This window comes from Podarcis bocagei (assembly GCF_964188305.1).
Source record: "Podarcis bocagei genome assembly, chromosome: 4".
In the NCBI taxonomy this organism is placed as follows: domain Eukaryota; kingdom Metazoa; phylum Chordata; class Lepidosauria; order Squamata; family Lacertidae; genus Podarcis; species Podarcis bocagei.
Genome location: NC_138128.1, coordinates 80,662,629 through 80,683,825, shown reverse-complemented (window position 1 = coordinate 80,683,825; position 21,197 = coordinate 80,662,629). Strand labels below are relative to the sequence as shown.

Genomic DNA, 21,197 nt, shown 5'->3' with positions numbered 1-21,197 from the left:
GAAGATGACGAGTGAGACCTCGTCGAAACGTCGCCTAGACACCCCAACTCTTACACGGGAAGACACCCGAAGACACCAAAACCTGCATATATATATATATATATATATATATATATATATATATATATATATATAAAAAACACCTAGCATATTGGGGAGCGCAGTGCATAGGCAGGAGCAGGGAATTAACACACAGGGAATTAAATAGGGAAATTGTCCCTATTTTCAAAAAGGGGAAAAGAGAGGACCCAAATAATTACCGCCCAGTCAGTCTGACATCAATACCAGGGAAGATTGTGGAGCAGATCATTAAGCAAACAGTCTGTGAGCACCTAGAAAGGAATGCTGTGATCACCAATAGTCAGCATGGATTTCTGAAAAATAAGTCATGTCAGACTAACCTGATCTCATTTTTTGACAGAATTACAACCCTGGTAGATGAAGGGAACACAGTGGATGTAGTCTACCTTGATTTCACCAAGGCATTCGACTTTGGTGCCCCATGATATTCTTGTAAAGAAGCTGGTAAAATGCGGTCTTGACTATGCTACCACTCAGTGGATTTGTAACTGGCTGACTGACCGAACCCAAAGGGTGCTCATCAATGGTTCCTCTTCATCCTGGAGAAGAGTGACTAGTGAGGTGCCACAGGGTTCTGTCTTGGGCCCGGTCTTATTCAACATCTTTATCAACGACTTGGATGATGGACCCAAGGGCATCCTGATCAAATTTGCAGATGACACCAAACTGGGAGGGGTGGCTAACACCCCAGAGGACAGGATCATACTTCAAAACGACCTTGACAGATTAGAGAACTGGGCCAAAACAAACAAGATGAACTTTAACAGGGAGAAATGTAAAGTATTGCACTTGGGGGGGAAAAATGAGAGGCACAAATACAAGATGGGTGACACCTGGCTTGAGAGCAGGACATGTGAAAAGGATCTAGGAGTCTTGGTTGACCACAAACTTGACATGAGCCAACAGTGTGACGCGGCAGCTAAAAAAGCCAATGCAATTCTGGGGTGCATCAATAGGAGTATAGCATCTAGATCAAGGGAAGTAATAGTGCCACTGTATTCTGCTCTGGTCAGACCTCACCTGGAGTACTGTGTCCAGTTCTGGGCACCACAGTTCAAGAAGGACACTGACAAACTGGAACGTGTCCAGAGGAGGGCAACCAAAATGGTCAAAGGACTGGAAACGATGCCTTATGAGGAACGGCTAAGGGAGCTGGGCATGTTTAGCCTGGAGAAGAGGAGGTTAAGGGGTGATATGATAGCCATGTTCAAATATATAAAAGGATGTCATATAGAGGAGGGAGAAAGGTTGTTTTCTGCTGCTCCAGAGAAGCAGACACGGAGCAATGGATCCAAACTACAAGAAAGAAGATTCCACCTAAACATTAGGAAGAACTTCCTGACAGTAAGAGCTGTTCGACAGTGGAATTTGCTGCCAAGGAGTGTGGTGGAGTCTCCTACTTTGGAGGTCTTTAAGCAGAGGCTTGACAACCATATGTCAGGAGGGCTCTGATGGTGTTTCCTGCTTGGCAGGGGGTTGGACTCGATGGCCCTTGTGGTCTATTCCAACTCTATGATTCTGTGAACACACACACGTTATGGCCCCCTGGAAACTGCTATTTCCTCCAGAAGGGAGGAAAAATAATCAGTGCAAACAGTAGCTTCTGAAGAGGAATTTCCACTGGGACCATGGCACAGAGGAACAGGTTAATTTCAGCTTTACTCCTGTTACGATATTGATGTAGATCTGTGTACATGCCTGTTTTTCATAGGAACCAATTTAAGTTCAGCATTTATTTGCTTTATTATACCTTTATATTTAATCATAATAATAGGTACCATAATACTCACCTTTAATTTTTGCAGAATCTTACCACAAGTAAATTGCCTTTTCTCTCTCGTGCAGGTGCAAAATTTGTGCAACGAAGTGCCTGAAGCAACATTTGAGGGCTATTGTAGATCCTTACATTTCGGGAATTTTTAATTTCAGAATCGATTTCTTTAACTGAAACCTTAAGTCCCATTGATTTCAATGGGATGTGTTTGTACATTATATTTTCTCGATGAGCAATTAAGATTAGTTCTTTAAAAAAATATGTTCACTTAAAAACTTAATGTGTGTCTTTATTTATTTACAGTATTTAAAAGTCCTGCCTGTCTTTGAAGAGTGGAGGAATGAACATGTCGCCCATCTTAGTCCCACAACAACCCTGGGAGGTAGGTCAGTCCAAGAGAGAATGGCTGACATCAATATTTTCCAGTGAGTTTTGTGGCTGATTGGGGTTTTATTCAATATACATCACTTCAATTAACCACACCTCTCTATGCAGCAGGGGTGAGAAACCTCAGGTCCCTGGAGTTGAATATGCCCTTCTGTGCCTTTCCTATCAGTGGCCTGGGGAGAGGAGTAATGGCCTGGAGAAAGTTCCAAGGGTTAGACAGAGACGAAATTGTCAGTTTGCATTTCTTAGTACAGAAAGTATTGCTCTGGTGTGTAGAGATCTTTCCTGTTCTGCTTAGTTCAAGAGGGTTCTGGAAGGTTTCTTTCTATGTGAAAGAAGCAAGCAGAAGGTTCTTGTTTGGGTTATTCCTTCTGGGAAGCTGAGTACAGCTGGTTTAAATTGGTTCTGTTATACTTTGTGTCAAGGTCATGCTGACTATAATAGTCAGACCAGGAGGACCCTGGGATTCACACTTACTCTTTCTAACTCTTTGTTCTGGTGTGGTGTTCTGTTCTGTATGCTATAGTGTTAAGGTTTAGTCTTATTATAAGTTCTTGTTAAGTTTAAGATAAGTCTGATGCAACTGGATTTCTTATGGACAGTAGCAATCCTGAATGTATTGGATTTGTGACCGTTATGCTAATTTGCCTTCAGTGGCAGTAAAGCTCTGCCAGATGAAATACAATTGCCTCTGGTCTATCTTTTGGGAATCCTGCAATGTGTTTAAGCTTTCCTCTGCACAACAGAAATGACCTCTCTGGGTAAAGCATCTTCAACAGGGCACAGGTTGGTGCTAAATATTTAGAAGCATAACCTGCCTGTATCCCCAATAATACCAGTTCCAGGATGGTATTATGCCACAACCGCCAGTGTGCCTCATCTTGACCATACATTTGCTGGTCAGTCATTTAGAGGTAAGAATGTTTCTTCACATTACAATGTGATCTGGAACTGTAAGCTGACCCCAGCCTGTGATAATCTGCAGGGTTGCCTCTGTAGCAGATTGAAGCGCAGTTAACTGCATTTATGCAAGCAAATCTTGCTTTAATCTATCACTTTTATATAACCTCCCCTTACAATCATAACAGAGATTAATACATGATTATTATTTTTTAAAACATGTCTCTGTTCTCCTTTTGTAAGCAACGTCCCTCAGCTGAGAACTGAAATTCTTTGGCATGGGTGGAAGAAGAATAAAAATGAAAGTTATTGTGTTAAGGAGAGGACATCTCATCTTATCTCTGATGAAAAGGAAACTGGACACATATGGACTAAAATTCAATTGGGCTATTATAAACCGTCATGACCTAGATTCCACCTACTAAAGGAACTCCGAATTTGTCTATTATTTGACAACTTTAGGTTTATTTGTATTTCTTTTTAAAGGTATTTCTGGAAACAAGGCAATTTCCTTAATAAATACCTTATTATTGTTTAAGATAGATGATTTATGTCAGTAGCCCTTTGTAGTTTACTGTGACTGCACTCTCCTCTCACCATGCAACCTGACGAGGACATTTTCCACATTCGTACAGCACCAAGCACTCTCCAGCTGGCCAGTGGTCAGGGTTGACATGGCACTGAAGAGCCAGTTGGGTGTGGTGGTTAGAGGGTTGTACTAGGGCCAGGGAGTCCAGAGTTCAAATCCCTGTTCAGTCACAAAGCTTACTGGATGACTTTGGGCCAGTCTTTCTCTTCTGTTCTCTCTCAGTCACTCTCCCTACACCTACCTCACCTTGAGCTCCTGGAATAAAAAGGTGGACCATAAATGCAATAATAAATTGTAGTCTAGCAACATTTAAAATATGAACTCCCCACCACCAACTCTCTCTCTCTCTCTCTGTTTCCCTTGCTGCCTCCTTCCTTTTTAACCAGGGAGTCTCTGTTCTTGCTCCCGTCACAGATTCTCCAAGCTCACAGCAATTTTGGAAGAACAGGAACATATATGCAAGCAGAGGAGGCAACTGAGGCAACCATCAAGGGTATAGGCAGGGAAAGGTCCCAGAAGAAAAGCAGGCACAGACTGAGCCTGGAAGAAGCTCACAAAACAATTGTTCAGCCCAGTGTTTCAAGAATGCCTTTTCTTAAATAATAGTTTTATTGACAGTAGCAATATCCTGATGCAGATTCCTAGCTGGCTATTTGTTAGGATCTGGCATAGGAAAAACTGCCTGCTCCGTATTTGTTTGTTTGCTTGTTTTAACCCTCATTTTTGGGTGGGTGCAGTATTTCAGAACGACACGAGGTGGTGCTGTTGGTACGTCTTCTGTACAAATGCCACTGTAAGGAGAAAACTGTCAAGCTTTAAAACTTTACGAGGCTCTCCCAACACCGGATTTTCCGCTGTGGATGCCTGATGTAAAAGACTCAGAGGAATTGCTCTTCCGTGGCCCTAGTCAGCAAGCCGTTTTCCTGGAGGGCCGCTTTGAGAAGGGAGTGGGGGGCAGCGGCAGGCCAAGGCGACAACTTCCACCCAACTCCTTTTGGAGCAGGTGCTTCTCATTGGCCACACATCTCTTTTGCCTCAAAGGTTGGCAGTGGAGAGCACAGTTTGGCCCAAGCGCCACCAGCTGCCGATTTATAGGGTTAACAGCAGCCGGAGCCAGCCATGGAAGCCAAGCCACGCTCAGCTCCACACTTGGCCTCCACTATCCATTGATTGTTTGAAACATTTGGGGGGCCTGCCCCCCAAAAAATATTGGAGGGGAGCAACGTAGCCCCTGGTGTGGCGTATATGACCTGCTGCCCTTAGGAAAGCCCAGCTGGGTCAAGTCAAAGGCCCATCTAGTCCAGTATCTTGTTCTTATAGTAGCTAACAAGAAGGCTGCAGACAGGACTTGATTGCAACAGAGATCTCTCTCCAATTTCAGTTCCCAGGAACTGGCATTCAGAGGCACACTGCCTCCAACAGTGGAGGTAGAACATAGCCTCTATGGTGCAGTGGAAGATGCCGTCCTTTCCTCAGTAGATGCGATTGGCTTCTGCATGTAGAAGGTGGTGGAGTCAGATCAGAAGGTTGGCGGTTTGAATCCCCGCGATGGGGTGAGCTCCCATTCCTCTGTCCCAGCTCCTGCCAACCTAGCAGTTCGAAAGCACATCAAAAAGTGCAAGTAGATAATTAGGAACCGCTGCAGTGGGAAGGTAAACAGTGTTTCCATGCGCTCTGGTTTCCATCACGGTGTCCTACATGTTTCCATCACGGTGTCCTACATGACCCAGAAAGCTGTCTGCGGATAAACGCTGGCTCCCTCGGCCTGAAAGCGAGATGAGCACCGCAACCCCATAGTTGTCTTTGACAGGACTTAACTGTCCAGGGGTCCTTTACTATGGAGAAAAGGCATGGGAGGAAATCCTGCTTCCATTCCGCTTAGCCTTTAATTGGATCAAGGTTACGTCAAACCATCAAAGAAATCTCTTATTTTTCCATTTACTTGAGAAAAACCAAACAGCATATCCCAAAAAGGTCTCAGATGCTTTGTTTCAAAATACAAGGCAAGGCAAGTTACGCTTCTGGCAGCTGGCCCCTCCGTGCCAATGTTTTTTGTCAGGATGCTCTGAGGACGCCAACCCTGCGCTTTCCAGGAAGGAAGGGGTGGCTGCTGGCAGAGCCCACTTACATTGTCCCTCTCTTGGATTCCTTAGACTTGCCAGGTCTCAGCAGCCTTTGAAATCTCAAGGAGCAACTTGGTGACCAGGAGGAGGAGCTGTTTATTTATTCAACATCCACAGGGAGACTAGGAGGAGCGGTAAGGAGCTGTGCAGCGCAAGGCAGCTAGTCCTTGCTGCCTCCTTCCCTCTAACCTCAGGTGATCCAGATCCATGTGGGAAAAAGTTATCAGCTGGCACCTGAGGCTGTCAGGGAAGGAGAGACGTTGGGGGCTTGCTTGGGCTTTTATTTATTTTTTTATTTGCTGCTACTGCCAGCCCCAGCCCAGATGCAACCTCCCCAGAGAAGAGGGAGAAAAGAACAGCTGCTAGGAAGAAAGGAGTCCGAGAGTTGAAACCTCCGTTGGGTAGATGGGAATGATGAAGCTCTGGGCTGCACAGCTGGAACATCAGTGAGAGAGAGAGAGTATCGCTTCTGTATTCCTAGGACCCATGTCTGGTACGTAGCAGCACGTGGAGCTGTGGTGCACAACTGGGGCAATTTTGCGATTGGAGAAGGGGGGGGAGGAAGAGGAGAGCGCAGTGCAACTTTCGTAGAATTTTGGAGCTGTAAGGGACCCCAAGGTTCCTTCATTTGGAGTCATGAACCTACTGTCTTTGAAAGTGTCACTGGCTTGGGCAATGCTGTTGAAAGAGGTGTTGCAGGGGGAGCAGGGGAGATCTGCATTTGCCTGTGCTTAGGAAATGCCTGGAATTTCAGCCAAGACAACTTCTTGGAGGTGCCAATGTCTCCCTGGTGGAATGCCAGCAGCCAGGTTTAATCTCCCTGTGCAACGATTAAGCTGCCGATCCGCTTTAATATGGTACGATATTGTTTTATTAAAGTAGGCACTTCTTGGTTGTCAGATGCTTTGAGAGCTCTTTGGCAGAAAACCGTCGCAATAACGAATACTAAAAGTTGCACGCCATGCGCTTTTCGTCTCTGTGGCCAGGCACAACTTGCAAGGGAGGTGAGGGCTCCTGTATGACGGAGAGGTATGCAGAAGCAGGAAACTAACCAGAAGCAGCTCCCCCCCCCCTGCAAAAAAACAAACCCATGACAAGCTGCACCTGCTGAAATTCCTGCTTCTCTACACCTACTGGAGATAGAGGCAATGGACCACTGGACTTTGTGCTTTGGAATTTTGTAACCCAGCTGTTACAGCCACAGTATTTCAGAGCAGCCTCGACAGATACATTCCAAACCCTCCCGCTTCACCTGCCTAGGGTCTGGAGCATCCTATTTCAAGAAACCTTAGATTAGAACAGGGTTAGCTTTGTAGATATTTGTTGGACTCCAGTCCCCATCAGCCTCAGTCATCATGGTCAATGGGCAGGGGTGATAGAAACTGTGGGGTAATGCCTTCTGGAGAGCCACAGGTCACCTCCCCTTGGGTTAGAAGGAGAGAATCCCAGAACCTTTGCTGTCATTTTTGTCTATCAGGATGTTGCATCTGTATATAAATTCTTGCACTGCTTTTACGTACACTGTCCTGGGAGCATGCCTGAAGGGTGGACTAAAACACCCCTTTGATAACGTAGAACAAATAAAGCCTGTGCAGCTGTTGTAGATTTCAGTGCTACCTGTTTCTCCCCCTTGCACCATGTGTTGCCAGTGCTTTTTATTTTCTAGAAGAAAAGGTGCCAGAACTCACCTCAAATAGGTGAGTATACTACTAGTATAGATGACTCCCCATTTACATGGGGGTTCCGTTCCGGGCCCCTGGGTGCATAGGCGAAATCACTTATAATGGGCTGCACAAATTGGCATTAAAATGTCTTGCATCCTTTGATAAAACGATCTCTTGATGAAGGGAAAAGAGAGGGCAACAGAGGGGCAAGTTGGAGCTCCTATCAAGCCAGAGAGGACTCTGGATGCCTAGTGACCTCTAGCCTTTGTGTGATGGAAAGAGGCATCCTGAGCTCATGAAGTGGGTAAGGACAAACAGGGAAGCAGATCTCAACCCCTTTACCTAAACGTTTGCTTACCTGCCAGCATGGGACGGTCCAGGAAGGGAACCTCAAGAGGCTTTCCACCTTCTTCATGCCTCCCTGAGAAAATGGCTGAGTCAGAGCTGCTAGGAAAGGGATGGCCATGCCTGAACAAATGTGAAGAAAGGACTGCACTTACTGTTTGCAGGAGAACTTTTGAGTGGGTTCTCTGGCATGGACTGGGGTATTTAAAGTGTGCTTTAACACCTAATGCCTGATAAAAGCTGTTGAGTTGAGCATTCCCAATTATTGTGTCCATTTGTATAGAGGAAGAGGAGAGCGGCAGGAACGGAAGAAGTCCCTTTGACATGCCCTGCCATTTGGTGCCCAACATTAACCATTAAGAGTTTTCGAACAGCTAGCATCCTGGATCACGAAGCGAGATGTTACGAACAGCTATTAAGTGATCATATTTTATTTAAGCGAATTGCTTGCTGGTGCTTAATGATGTTTTCTCAATATCTGGAAAACAGCCCATTGTTCTTAATAGCTCATTAAGGTTGAAAACTGCTATCCGGCAGGAAACATCTCCCATGCATGGTGGCATTGAAGCTAGAATTCAGCAGGATGTGAAAGGATAAAGTGGCAGGTTGAAAAGTGGTTTTTGACAGAATGGTCGTGCAGGTGAGCATTGCTTGAGGCATGAGCCTTGGTCAGGGATTCAGCCTTCCTCTGAGATTTAGGAGGAACACATTCTTCCCATGGACAGTATAGGACAGTTGTAGACAGATTTGCCTCTGTGCTCCCCCATCTATGAAGACTTCTGATTGGTTGGTTGGTTGGTTGGTTGGTTGCTTGCTTGCTTGCTTTGTGACAGGTACAAAGTTACTTCCCCTCCCTTGGCTGGAACAATGCTGGAGGAGAAATTGGCACCAAATAAAGCACATTTTTAAAAATCCAAACATTTAAACAGGACATGCCAGGGGCCTGAAAACCCAGATATGATTTGAAACCAGATATGAGTGTTATTACAAGAGTGGAAGCATTGGCTTTGGTTGTTCAGTCAATCAGTATGCACACTTCTGACTTTAGTAGTTGGTTTGGGAGGATTTGTGATCAGTGGTTTAGTAGAGCAGGAAGGGCAGGTGCAGAATTATTATTACTTTCGCAGATGATACCATTGCAAGACTGGTAATTGCCAGTGCTGTGACCTTGGGGCAGGGGAAGGGAAGGAAAGGAAAGGAAAGGAAAGGAAAGGCAGGCCTGGCCTGGCCTGGCTTGGCACACAGTCCCTTTGTTAGGCAGGCTTAGACCAGTGGTTCTCAAAAGGTGTGGCAGGAGAAAATGGCAAGTGTGGCAGGAAGATTCCAGGACAATCAATATTACATTTTAGGAAAGAGTCGGGTTCTTATGTAGCTGCATTGTTTCATACTTTCCAAATGTCCCATGATCGTATTATAAAGCAGTTGTGTTCTATGTTATGAATTAAGCACTGCTAGGAGTTGTGTCTTTTTGTTTTGCAGTGTATTTCTATTCAATAAAAAGTTTGGTGTGGCGTGAGCAAATCTTTATTCTGAAAGCGTGGCCCAGAGAAAAACGACCGGCTTAGACGGTGAGCGGGCCAAGCTCATTCAGTGAAATTGATGGTTGATTTGGAGTGTGACCCCCAACCAAAGTCCAACATCCTAAACACTATATACCAGCTCGTGCATATTTTTACTCTCCTTGGGGGTATAGCAATGGACTCTCACAGGGACATGAGAAGCTATACCAAGTGAGTCCTTGAACTCAGAACTGTCCATACTGCCTGACAGAGGCTCTCCAGGGTTTTAGACAGGGCATGTTTCCAGCCCCCTTGAATGTGCCAGGGATTGAACCTAAGACCTTCTCCATGCAAAGCAGATGAGCTATGATGCCCTCCAGATGTTGCTGGACTGCAACTCCCATCATCCCTGACCATTGGTGGTGATTTCTGGGGCAGATGGGAAATGTAGTCCCACGACATCCGGAAACTGATGTTCTGCTGAAGGCTGCTGCTGCCTGTCTGCTCCTCCATGCCCAGTGTGCATATTTGCAAATAAACAGATGTTGCCAAATACTTCAGAATTCCCATTCAGAAGGAAAACGCAGCAATGCTCTTAGAACGTCGCTTTGCTTGGGGAAATACGCAGTGAATAACAAAACAATGCACTGTTTCTCAACAACATGCGGGTTTTAAAAAGAAGTCATGCCCATTTTCCTCTGCACAGAAGTTCCCACATCATATTTTAGTGCTAGCTGCCTTCCTGATTTATTTCCTGATTTGTATCGCCTCATTCTTGGATCAGATAGGGCAAACCTGCTCTTAAAAGCCAGTGAGCCAAATGCTGCTTCCATTGCCAGTGGCATAAATCCTAAGCGCCTCTGTTTGGACTCCGCAAATTTACTCCGGAATTGCACCACCGTGAATGAAAGTGCAGCTTGGCCTTGAGCCACATGGGTGGGTCAGATATGTTTAAGGATATGATTAAGCTGTGGGCAAAGGATTGGTCACGTCACACTTGCGTAAATGTCAAGTTCTGAACCTCTTCAAGCGCACACAGTGCAGGCTGTATTATGCTGTACTGTCACAGATATTTTAGCTAATGGTACAGGCAGAGGAATTATTCCACTGCTCATTCTGTCTACCAGACACCTTATTACTGGTGTGTGGACTCTGATTTATGTTTGGGCCCTCCCCTCCACCTGGGAAAGAAGACAGAGCACACATTTGCACGTGGCACAAAGTGTATGCAAATCTTACGTGAACTTGTGTCTTCTTTTGCAAGTGGCTAAAAAAATATTATGTAAAACTTGAAATTGAGCCATTGAGAGGCCTAAACAGTATCTTATTATTGTACATTAATCTACGCTCCATTTTGGCATCTCTGGGTGGAAGTATACATTACAAAGTTCTCTTATGGTCCTCCTTGATCACCATGCCCCTGAGGTTCAGCTGGCTTTCACGAGGGACTGAGCCTTTAGTGTGGCAGGCGGTGCCTTACGGGAACTCCCTGCAAGTAGATGTCCATCATTAAACCACCTAGACATTAGTACTATGCGTGGAAGGTGAACTGATTCTGCTACTGCACTGTTGTAGCTGAGGTTGGGGCCTTGCAAACAAGAGAGCGACTCAGTTCCTGTGACTCTACTGCCATGCACCAGCCTGCTGCTCATTCACATTAAACCATAATTTGGTACTTTCACTGCACAAGAAACATTAACCAACTTTAATTATGCAGCCTGAATCTCCTGGCTTGTGAATGAATCCCACCTGAAAATAGTGACAGTCTGGAAGTTCCATGTTCTAAATGTAAGCTTCCATTGTAAAATGAACATCTTAAATCTTTTGCTCACCGAAGTGTTGGTGTGTGTGTTTTTTGCTCAATCAGAACAAGTAGCTGCTGTTGCTGGAGGTGTGGTCGGAGGCATCCTTCTATTGCTCCTTCTTGGGATAGCAGTATACCTCTTTTGGAAGAATGTGTACTTCAAGGCTTCTTATGAAGAACTTACTAATCCCGCTTCCCCAGTCCAGACACCAGTTCGTCTGCAGGAGCCAAATGTTGCAAGGTAAATAGTGTATTTTATTTTACAGTGGTACCTCTGGTTAAAACTTAATTTGTTCCAGAGGTCCGTTCTTAAGCTGAAACCATTCTTATCCTGAGGCACGCTTTCGCTAATGGGGCTTCCTGCTGCGCGTGCGCCTCTGGCGCGTGATTTCAGTCCGCATCCTGGGGCAAAGTTCACAACCAGGAGCAGCTGCTTCCAGGTTAGCGGAGCTCGTAACCTGAAGCGTTCATTACCAGAAGCGTTCGTAACCAGAGGCACTACTGTACTTTATTTTTACGTCTGCTGTCAGTTATCAAATTCTAAACTGTGGGGCAGAACATGCGACAAGAGACCCAGATTGTCAGTGGCTAACCCATTTCAGTGATCCACTGTTTATAGATTCCATAAACCAATGATCTTTCCCACTGGTTGTGTAGAACCAAATGGTGAAAATGTGTACCTTTTTATGTGCTTTATTTATTGTTTATGACTTTTGTTAAGTTAGTAATTATGTAAATCTTGTCATGCTGTAAGCCGCCTTGAGCGTTGTTTACACTGTGGAAAGGCGGCATACAAATAAAATGATGATGATGATGATGATGAAAATGTTCCGGAAGGCCTGCAAACGCCATCTTGGCTGTCAAGATAACCCTGAAACTACCGTAATTGATAGTTGCTGAAAGAATGAGCTTACATATATTTATTCACTTGCTTTGATATGTTCTTTGGCTTGCTTCTGCTTATCTGTGGATTTGGGAAGCTTGGTGATTGGCCTAGGGACAGGAGCTAGTTGTGAGATTTGGATACCTGCCACCTATGCCCTCATCAGCAGGTGAACTAATGGGAGGTTCTGGCCAAATTGACATAGGCTATTGTTGTGCAAGGTAATGATGCATAGATGCTTTCTTGGGCAAGTCATTGCTGCTTTGGTGTCTATCCTGAGTCTGTGCTGTAAGTGCACTCCTTCTTCTAATAAAGAACTGGAATTGAACATGTTTTGTTTTGTTTATTTCATATACCACCCTATACCCGCAGGTCTCAGGGCAGTTCACAGAATAAATCAAAATGTAAAACCACAAAATACAGAATCAAAATAAGAGTAACAACAACCCAATAAAACACACAATAGCACACACACACACATTATTCCACTGCTCTTGGCATGACAATCCTAGTTTCAATAAAACAGCAACATACACTTTTTAATGTGCTAAGTTGTATCTCAGTGTTTCACATTTGCCCATATAAGATGACAGAGAGTAATTTATTAAATGACTAATTCCTCTACTTGGGGTGGGGGAAAATACTACACTGACAGAACACGTGGACGTGTTTCCTACTATTGCTAGTAGAAAAACAAACTAATACAAGAAACATCTTTTTTTTAAATGTTAACACAAAATTAACAAGAAACTAACCAAAATGTTTTATATAGAATTAAGACTAGATAGGGATATGTAAAGACATATTTTGTTTGAAACTAAACTGCCATGAGAGTTTATGAGGCATCTCAAATGTAAGTAAATGCTGTTATGAGTTGCTCATAAAGGCTGCTATGAGTTGACATCCTTTATGACATCCTTCTTTGGTATCCCTGCACCTCACTCACACAGGACCTCCTTTGGGCCTCTGGATCAGGACATTAGTCCCACCTCTGGCTCCAGCATCACTCGGGTAACAATAAGTGGATTGTTGCAGTGTGGTATGCCTCCATTCCACTCCCCCCTCCCCTCAGTTTTCCATTCTTCCTTCCAACAGTCAGTTAGCATCCTGTCCTGAGCATGCTCAGTCTTCATCAGGCTCTTCACAGGGTTGGGTGGGGTCTTTTTCCCCCTTTCGTCCCCCCCAAAAAAAAACACTTTTGATACTTCTGTACACATCAGACTTTCTCCAAGTATTCTCTTTTTTATGAGGGTGCTGTTTTTGCTGCACAAGAACTACGGTAACACTTGAAGATCTAAGATGATAGGTAGATAGATAAATAGATAGATAGATAGACAGAGAGAGTTCAAATTCTAAATGAAATGTATTGTTTATGTGGGGGGAAACCTGATCATCTCCCACTCCCTTTAAAAATTATTCTGATTTAGGGTAAAAGGGTTGCACTACTTATTGTCTTTTAACTGTTTTTCTTTTTAATAAAAAAAATTAGTTCCTTAAAACCAAGGAACTGTTTTTTTATTTAAAAAGCATTTAATTTGTTTACCGTATTCTTTCCATTTCCGCTAGATGTGTTCATGTGTATAAATGATAATGCAGCCGTAGAAAATGTCTAGAAAAACAATGGTCACGTTCCATCTGAAACCAAGATCGTCTACCGATTTCAGCGGAGGAATTTAAGCGCACGTTTAAATCGAACAATGGGTTTATTTTACACCTTTTTTGCTAGCTTGATATGACTGACTCTGGTAGTTGTCTTTTCTGCAGGACGAAAAGCGTCCCCTTCATCGTCCCACCAAAATTTCACAGGCAAGCTTGGATTGATATGATAAATGGAGAACAAATTCAGGAGGATAGTGACCTCTATGTCACCCCTGACTCTGGGCCTCGATCTTCTTTCCATTCCTTAGGTAGGTTGATATTATTTGAATGAGTAAACTGAATGAGTAAACTGGACTACAGTGTGTTAGAAATCTGGAAGCAGAATTGGAATTTGTCTGAACTACAGATGGGGTCTGTTGTGGGACCGATGCAGGTTGTGGAGGCTGTATACTGTTGGTGGAAGGAATCATGCATAAAAGGCATCACGTTTCCCCCTGATGAACCTAGTGTTGTTACAGTTTGAATCTAGACCCTTGTGCCAAAAGGTCAACACATAGTCTTACTCATGTAATTATTATTATTATTATTATTATTATTATTATTATTATTATTATTATTAATAAAATACATTCACTGTAATTTCACAGTTTGCAGAGGTGTACAGGTTTGTACAGGAACATTCCATTTTGTAGATCTGATATTCTTAACGCAAAGGATCTGGGTTGTTTCTTCCTCTCTGTGAAGCTGGCGCATACCTTGTCGGAGCCATCAACCCAGAGCTGTACAGATTTCCCGAAGACAAGAGCGAAACAGACTTCCCAGAGGGTAACATTGGTCGGCTTTGGTTCTCAGTGGAATACGAACAAGAATCGGAAAGGCTCCTCGTCTCCTTGATCAAAGCCAGGAAGTTGCAGTCTCCTTCTAGCTCCTGCAACCCTTTGGTGAAAATCTACCTGTTGCCCGATGAGAGGCGCTATCTGCAGTCTAAGACCAAGCGCAAAAATCTCAACCCCCAGTTTGATGAGAATTTTGTTTTCCAAGTAAGCTTTCATGTCAGTGGAATATTACATTGATGCTGGCCCGGCCCTCCCATGAGGCAAAGTGTGGCAACTGCCTCAGGTGGCAAATTCTGAGGGGCAGAGCATGGCTAGAACTGTCTGTTATGTTGTCTGTCCTACAACCCCCAAGCTAGCTTTCTGCCCTACAGTGTGGTGGAGGACTTTGTTCCTTCAACCAGTGCCGAAGTAAAATGCAGCTACCAGTCTTGTCAGATTTTCACAGAATGGGGACTGCACCATCTTGTCCTTTGCCTCAGGCAACAAAATAGCTTGCACTGCTCCTGTTTTGATGTGATGTTGTAGATTCTTGCCTCCCATATACCTGATAACTGAGATCCAAACTACACATTACTGTACACACACACTTCTCTCGCAGTGGTCAACTGGGAGAGTATTTACTGGGGGAAATGAGACCGTTTAACCTCATTTACAATGTTCTGTTTGCTACTATCCAGATTTCCAGTAGCGCCTTATATCAAAGGACACTGAAGTTTTGTGTCTACCATGTTGACAAACAGAAGAAACACACTCTCTTAGGCCAAGTAATATTCCCTTTGAAAAATGAATCCTTTAGCGGTGATGGCAAAGTGATCGTCTGGAGAGATCTGGAAGCTGATACCCTTGAGGTAGGTGATTCATTAAAGCTTAAATCATTATCCTACCTTGAGTGTAGATAGGGGTGTTCTAGAAAACTCAGCACACACTAAACTGTCAGATGGGATGAGCTAAGAAAATGTAAAAACACAGGGCAACCCTACACATATGTACTTCCCATTGAGTTCAGTGGTACTTTCTCCCATGTAAGGAAGATTGCCACCTTGTGATTCTTGTATAGCCTGATTTGTGTATCTTAAGGGTACAGTTCAAAATGCAGATATTGCAATTGTCATTTGGCATGATCTGGCCAAGAAATGATAAGCGTTTTATGGTTCCACCCAAGGTTCAGTTCCATCGAAGTCAACAGGATGGAACTGTTTCCTGGCTCACCCCTAGATAACCAGCCCTCACATGAATTCACATGGTAACTAAGCCCTTTCTGTGCTGCAAATTTAATCAGTCAGAATTAAAGTGAGAGCAGCCCCCTCCCCATAAATGAAAGCAATAACCTGGTATAAGCTTTCAGGAAGCCAGAGATCCTGGTAGAAATATTTTTTCTTGTGCTTTTGAGGTTGAACAGCTCTATTATGAGTGGAGAGATTGTTCCTTAATAAATTTGAAATGGCAGTAGAGAGTGGGAGAAAAGGCTAGAATAAATTTACATTGTACAGTTTTGGAGCAGAGGGAAATAAAAACACACCCTTTAAGGGAAAGAGATCTGCACAGATTTCCTTCCTGGATTGGGAGCTGTGTGCACAGTCAGTTTTCTGGAGCAATATTCAGATGCCCATCCAAAGCTGATACAGATCTGGTGCGACTCCATTTGCACTACCTGATGTTATGAGTCCTCAGTGTTGCGTCCTCAGGGGCTGTGGGGGCTAGAACCCCAGACTGTGGGCAACTTTTGGCTCTCCAGATGTTGCTCAACTCCAACTCCCATTAGTCTTAGCAAGCATGGTCCGTGGCTAGAGGTGGTTGAAATAGTTCAGCAACATCTGGAAGGCCAAAGGTTCCCCCCACACCTGTTCCAGATCAACTAGTATCCTTAATGCCCTTTCCTACTGGGAGCGCATCAGACTTTTCCTTTCTGCACGTGCTCAGTCTGTGCATAAACCTGCCCCTTGGCAGGGAAAGCAAGGTAAGGAAGGGAACCAAACTCCTGGTGCCAATGACAAGCACTACATATTCCTTCTGCATTTGTAAATGAGCGGGCATGGATGGCAAACCTCTTCGCCTTTTCCTAAGGTATCTCTAATATCTATTGGGCACTGTTGCATATCACTGCTCACATCCACAACATACATGGCTTCCCCCAAAGAATCCTGGGAAGTGGAGTGTGTTAAGGGTTCTGGGAATTGAATCCTGTGAGCAGTAAGCTACAGTTCACAAAGACAATATATGGTGTCAATATCTATGGTGTGGGATAATAACCCTGCTCTTAAACTTAGTGGAGTAAGGAAAAGATTTGCTTCTTAATATTAAATTCTTGATAAAGTGCAGTTTTTCCAATACAGCTGACCAATATTCTTCTCCACCCCAAAGCTGCCTTCTGAACATGGTGACCTCCAGTTTTCTCTCAGCTACAATGACTATCTGGGCCGTCTCACGGTGGTAGTCCTGAGAGCTAAGGGATTGAAGCTCCAGAATGAAAGACATGCTGTCGGTAAGAAACACAAGGCTTAATTGGGTTTTGAGAAATTAACCCCATTTACAGCACATTACTTGGGTCTCCAGCTGTTTTTGGACTACAGTTCCCATCATCCCTGACCACTGGCCCTGCTGGCTAGGGGTGATGGGAGTTGTAGTCCAAAAACAGCTGGAGACCCAAGTTTTGGAAACCCAAGACTGAATATTTGTGATATCAACACAGTCCACTGTCAGGGACTGGGCAGAGGAGGAATGGTGGAGACCGCCTCCCCAGCCTGACCCTTCCAGAGAAGATGAAGACAGTTCAGAATTACAACAGGGGTTTGAGTGAAGTCACAGCTCAGAGGCAGATGAGGGGGAAAGCTGGGAAATAATGGGAAAGAAGGAACAAGAAGCACCAGCTGATGGACATAGTGTCTTTAGAAAGCATTCCAGACCTGCCCCCTCTCCCAGAACCCAGCAAGCACTGAAAGCAGGAGAGCAGAGAGCTCAAAGGCAGAAGGCACTTTTCAGCACCCGTAATGATGACGCATGGAGAGAGGGAAGGGGTGGAGACTCACTCGGGGCAACGCCATTATTCCACGAGGCTGCATTTCCAAGCTTCTCTCTGTGAATATTGAATAAAAAGCAGTTGGTAAGAACTTTTCCTTGTCTTATCCGTTCCTGGCAACCTGCTGTGGGGGTTGGCTCCTCTGCCGCCTGACATCCACTGAGATAATGGAGGTTGCATTCCAAACTGTAATTCCTTAAGGTGCAACACTTGGAGAAGGGGTTGTGGATTTGTGCTCCTCTGAATGCTTCCAACCTATATTGAGTGGTTTACAGCCTCATCCCCTCATTCCAGGTGTATTTGTCAAAGTGTCACTAATGAAGCATAATCAATTCATCAAAAGCAAAAAGACCACGGTTGTTCCTGCATCCTCGGATCCATTGTACAATGAGACTTTCAGCTTCAAGGCGGACCAGCAGGAGCTGGATACAGCAAGCCTGAGCCTGTCTGTGCTCCAGGATTCAGAGGGAGAAGGTAAGGAGCTGTTTTCCACTACTGCCATCTGGTTACCTGCATACTATTCTTGCATAGCAACGAATCTGATGACTTTTCTCCTTTCTCCTTCCTGTTTTAGAAACTTCACTGGGCCGTGTGGTTGTTGGGCCTTTCATGTACACCAGGGGCAAGGAACTGGAGCACTGGAATGAAATGATCAGTAAGCCCAAGGAGTTGGTGAAGAGGTGGCACGCTCTGTCTCTTAGCACCTGAAAGCTGGTAAGCACTCTTGCAAGGGATACCTGTAGCAAAGAGCTTTCTGCTGTGCTGTCTCCGGAGCAGGTTCTTCAGATGTATCCTCAGCTTATGCCCATCACAGATGTTGGGTGACCTGGTTATCAAGACAGTTGACAACGTTGCTAAAAGCACCAGATTTCACCTCAGATCTGCTCAGTTGCAAAGTGGAATTTGATCCTTAAAATCAGGAGAGCTCCCAAATCAGCACGAGAGTGTTGGCCACATATACCATAGACCACTGAAATTTCATAGAATTGCAGAGTTGGAAGCGACCCTGAGGGTCATCTAGTCCAACCCCCTGCACTGCAGGAATCTTAACTAGATTCTGCATGACAGATGACTATCCAACCTCTGCTTAAAAACCTCCAAGGAAGGAGAGTCCACCACCTCTTGTGGAAGTCTGTGCCACTGTCGAACAGCTGTTAGTGTCCGAAAACTCTTCCTGATGCTTAGTCATAATCTCCTTCCTTGTAAATTGAATCCATTGGTTCAGATCCTAGCCTCTGGAGCAGGAGAAAACAAGTTGCATCCTATGTGACGGCCCTTTAAATGTTTGAAGATGGCTATCCTATCTCCTCTCAGTCTCCCCTTTACCAAGCTAAACACACCCAATTCCCTCATCCGTTCCTCATAAGGCTTGGTTTCCAGACCCTTTATTATCTTGGTCCCCCTCCTCTGTACACATTCCAGCTTGTCAATATCCTTCTTAACTTTTGGTGTCCAGAAATGGACACAGTACTCCAGATCTGACCAAGGCAGAATAGGGCAAGAACGTAAGATTCTGCTGGCTTGATCCCTGTATTTTAAACCCTTGGTTAGGAAGCACTGTGCCATTAAGAGTTTCCTTAGCAATATCAATTAATCAAATGTATTAGGAGGTACCGTAAGTGCATTAAGGATATAATTGAGCACAGAAGGCATGTTATGAAAGCTAGTTGGAGGCACCACATCTGCAGCGTTCTGGCTTTGGAATCTCTGGCCTCATTTATTAGAGCCATTTCCATTATCTCACTGGTCTGAGGCAGGTGGACAAAGCTTCTGTGCTGTTCTCTGAGAAGATGGATTCTGCTTCAGGTTGACTAAAGCATTGTTTCATCAGTCACAGGCAGAATGATAATGGATTATACTAGTGCAGGCTTCCTAAATCACCAGGCTGTGTGCATGTGTTGTGCTAATGCAAAATGGTGAAAAGGGGGGGGGGGGGGAAATGGAAGCATTATCCAAAGTTCCTGTTTGAACTTTCTGTTCCTAGTCTTTCTGTTTAGGTCAGGGGGGAAAAAAATTCAAGCTGTGACCATTTGTTATGTTCTCCTAAAGTCGTGCGCAAGCCACTTTTTAAAAAATCAGAAAAGGTAATTTAATTTCAGTAACTCACTTGAGAGTTCAGCTCGTGATATTTTCTAATCATTAAATTATTCTTCAGTGAAGGAAAAAAAGAAAATGAGGAAATGAAACAGGCTTCCCTTTGAAGCAGGATGCAGTGTTAATTAATGTGAAGCATGAAAGCACCAGACTTCAATCTTGGTTTCCATTGTAATTCTGAGTTGTATCTGCCAAAGTCATACTTGGGATGTGTGCACATTGCAGCCAGACAATTTATTTTTTCACTTTGTTTTGAAGCTGGTTTTGGGGGGGAAACACATCACATATATATATATTGTTTATTAAAACAGTGAACTAACAACAACAATTAAGGAGGAGAGAAAATGAATAATAAAACTTTTTTTAATATTACAGACTCCATATACGAATGTGACCTCTACTGTTGGCAGCAAAATGCCTCTGAATACCACCAGTTCCTGGGAATCAGAGGTGGAAAGTGGGGTGTTGTGCTCAAGTCCTACTTTTGGGCATCTGGGTTGGCCATTGTGAGAACAGAATGCTGGACTAGATGGGTCATTCGCCAGATTCAACAGAGCTCTTACATTCTTACAAAGGAAGTGAAAATCAAGTTTATTTATGTGCTGTTCTTACCGACAGAGCAAGCTGAGAGCAGTTACTTGGTTTTTGCTTGAAATGAAGCACCGGTCATCTCTTGGGGGTCAGTTATGCTTTGGTTATTAGTCTGTAACGTTTTGCATTATGTTAAAACAAGTGCTGTGAAGCCTTAGAAAAAATGCATTTCCCTTGTCCCTTTCCTGTGTCTATCTCTTGTTATATATAAAAATACATTTTATGTGATTAAAAACAATTTGAACCAGTGTGTTATTCTGGTAACTGTAGTCTGCTTCTCATAAGATGCTAGGCTGTTTAGTGAGTTGGTGTCAGTTTAGGGCTGCTTCCTGCTGGTTCCTTATCATAGGACTGAGTTTGCCCTTAAGCATTGGCCTGTTGCAACACAATTAATTGTGAGACCCACACCCACTCCTTTGAGAGTTTTGAAAGCTGCCTCATGATGGATAGGAAGAATCCAATCAGAGACGTTTAAAGGAAAGTCCTTGTATATTCAGGGAAGCCACTCAGATGGCAAAAATTGCACGCCAAGTGGTTAACGGCAGCCAAGTAATTGCTTCTGATTGTGGTGATAAAGCTTCTCAGAATCTCACTCTGCATTTTTCCTCAAGTTACAACACACACTCAAGGGAGTCATGAGACAGAGCCATTCAGTGTGTGAGAAAAAGTCTCTACCTTAGCCCATGCTGACTTCTTGTTGCTTCAGTTGTGGGCATTTGTTCTCATGTGACTGAAATGTTGGTGGGCCACTACAAACCATCCAAAGTTCACAACAACTAGAGGTTCAAGGATACACTGGGGAGAGGAAATGATTGTTAAAGCAATTTAAAGCTGTAGTTTAGACATTGATCCCCCTGCCCCACAAAGAACAAGCCTAATAAACAGATCAGCTTTTGTGGTGGTGGTAGCGGCATGTGTTCATTAGATTTCTATTAAATGAAATGTAATTTAAATTGTTTTCTTTCTTTCTCTGAATGTCACTATAGAAACAAGTGTTTGCTCTGGAACACGT

The 21,197-nt window shown here is 44.0% G+C and overlaps 1 protein-coding gene across 4 annotated transcripts; it reads left to right on the top strand.

Moving 5' to 3' along the window:
* Nucleotides 1–5,965: 5,965 nt before the first annotated feature.
* On the top strand, nt 5,966–20,432 carry LOC308586091 (synaptotagmin-15-like). Of its 4 annotated transcripts, none has more exons than XM_081192362.1 (10): nt 5,966–5,988; nt 6,167–6,347; nt 11,230–11,407; nt 13,814–13,956; nt 14,393–14,688; nt 15,162–15,332; nt 16,846–16,966; nt 17,795–17,974; nt 18,075–18,214; nt 19,970–20,432. In XM_081192362.1, the coding sequence occupies exons 2-9, from the start codon at nt 6,341–6,343 to the stop codon at nt 18,206–18,208; spliced, it is 1,230 nt and encodes a 409-aa protein (XP_081048488.1). In that variant the 5' UTR covers nt 5,966–5,988; nt 6,167–6,340; the 3' UTR covers nt 18,209–18,214; nt 19,970–20,432. The 4 variants fall into 4 exon arrangements, with proteins under 4 accessions (XP_081048488.1, XP_081048489.1, XP_081048487.1 ...); XM_081192361.1 differs by lacking the exons at nt 5,966–5,988; nt 6,167–6,347 and adding exons at nt 7,799–7,822; nt 8,147–8,282; XM_081192363.1 differs by lacking the exons at nt 5,966–5,988; nt 11,230–11,407 and having other exon boundaries at nt 6,001–6,347.
* Nucleotides 20,433–21,197: the final 765 nt, after the last annotated feature.

Bases quoted from the DNA above. Each gene is read 5' to 3' on its own strand.
- LOC308586091 (XM_081192361.1), top strand. The intron at 13,957-14,392 runs GTAGGTTGATAT...CTCTCTGTGAAG, and splicing joins ATCTTCTTTCCATTCCTTAG to CTGGCGCATACCTTGTCGGA. The intron at 14,689-15,161 runs GTAAGCTTTCAT...GCTACTATCCAG, and splicing joins ATGAGAATTTTGTTTTCCAA to ATTTCCAGTAGCGCCTTATA.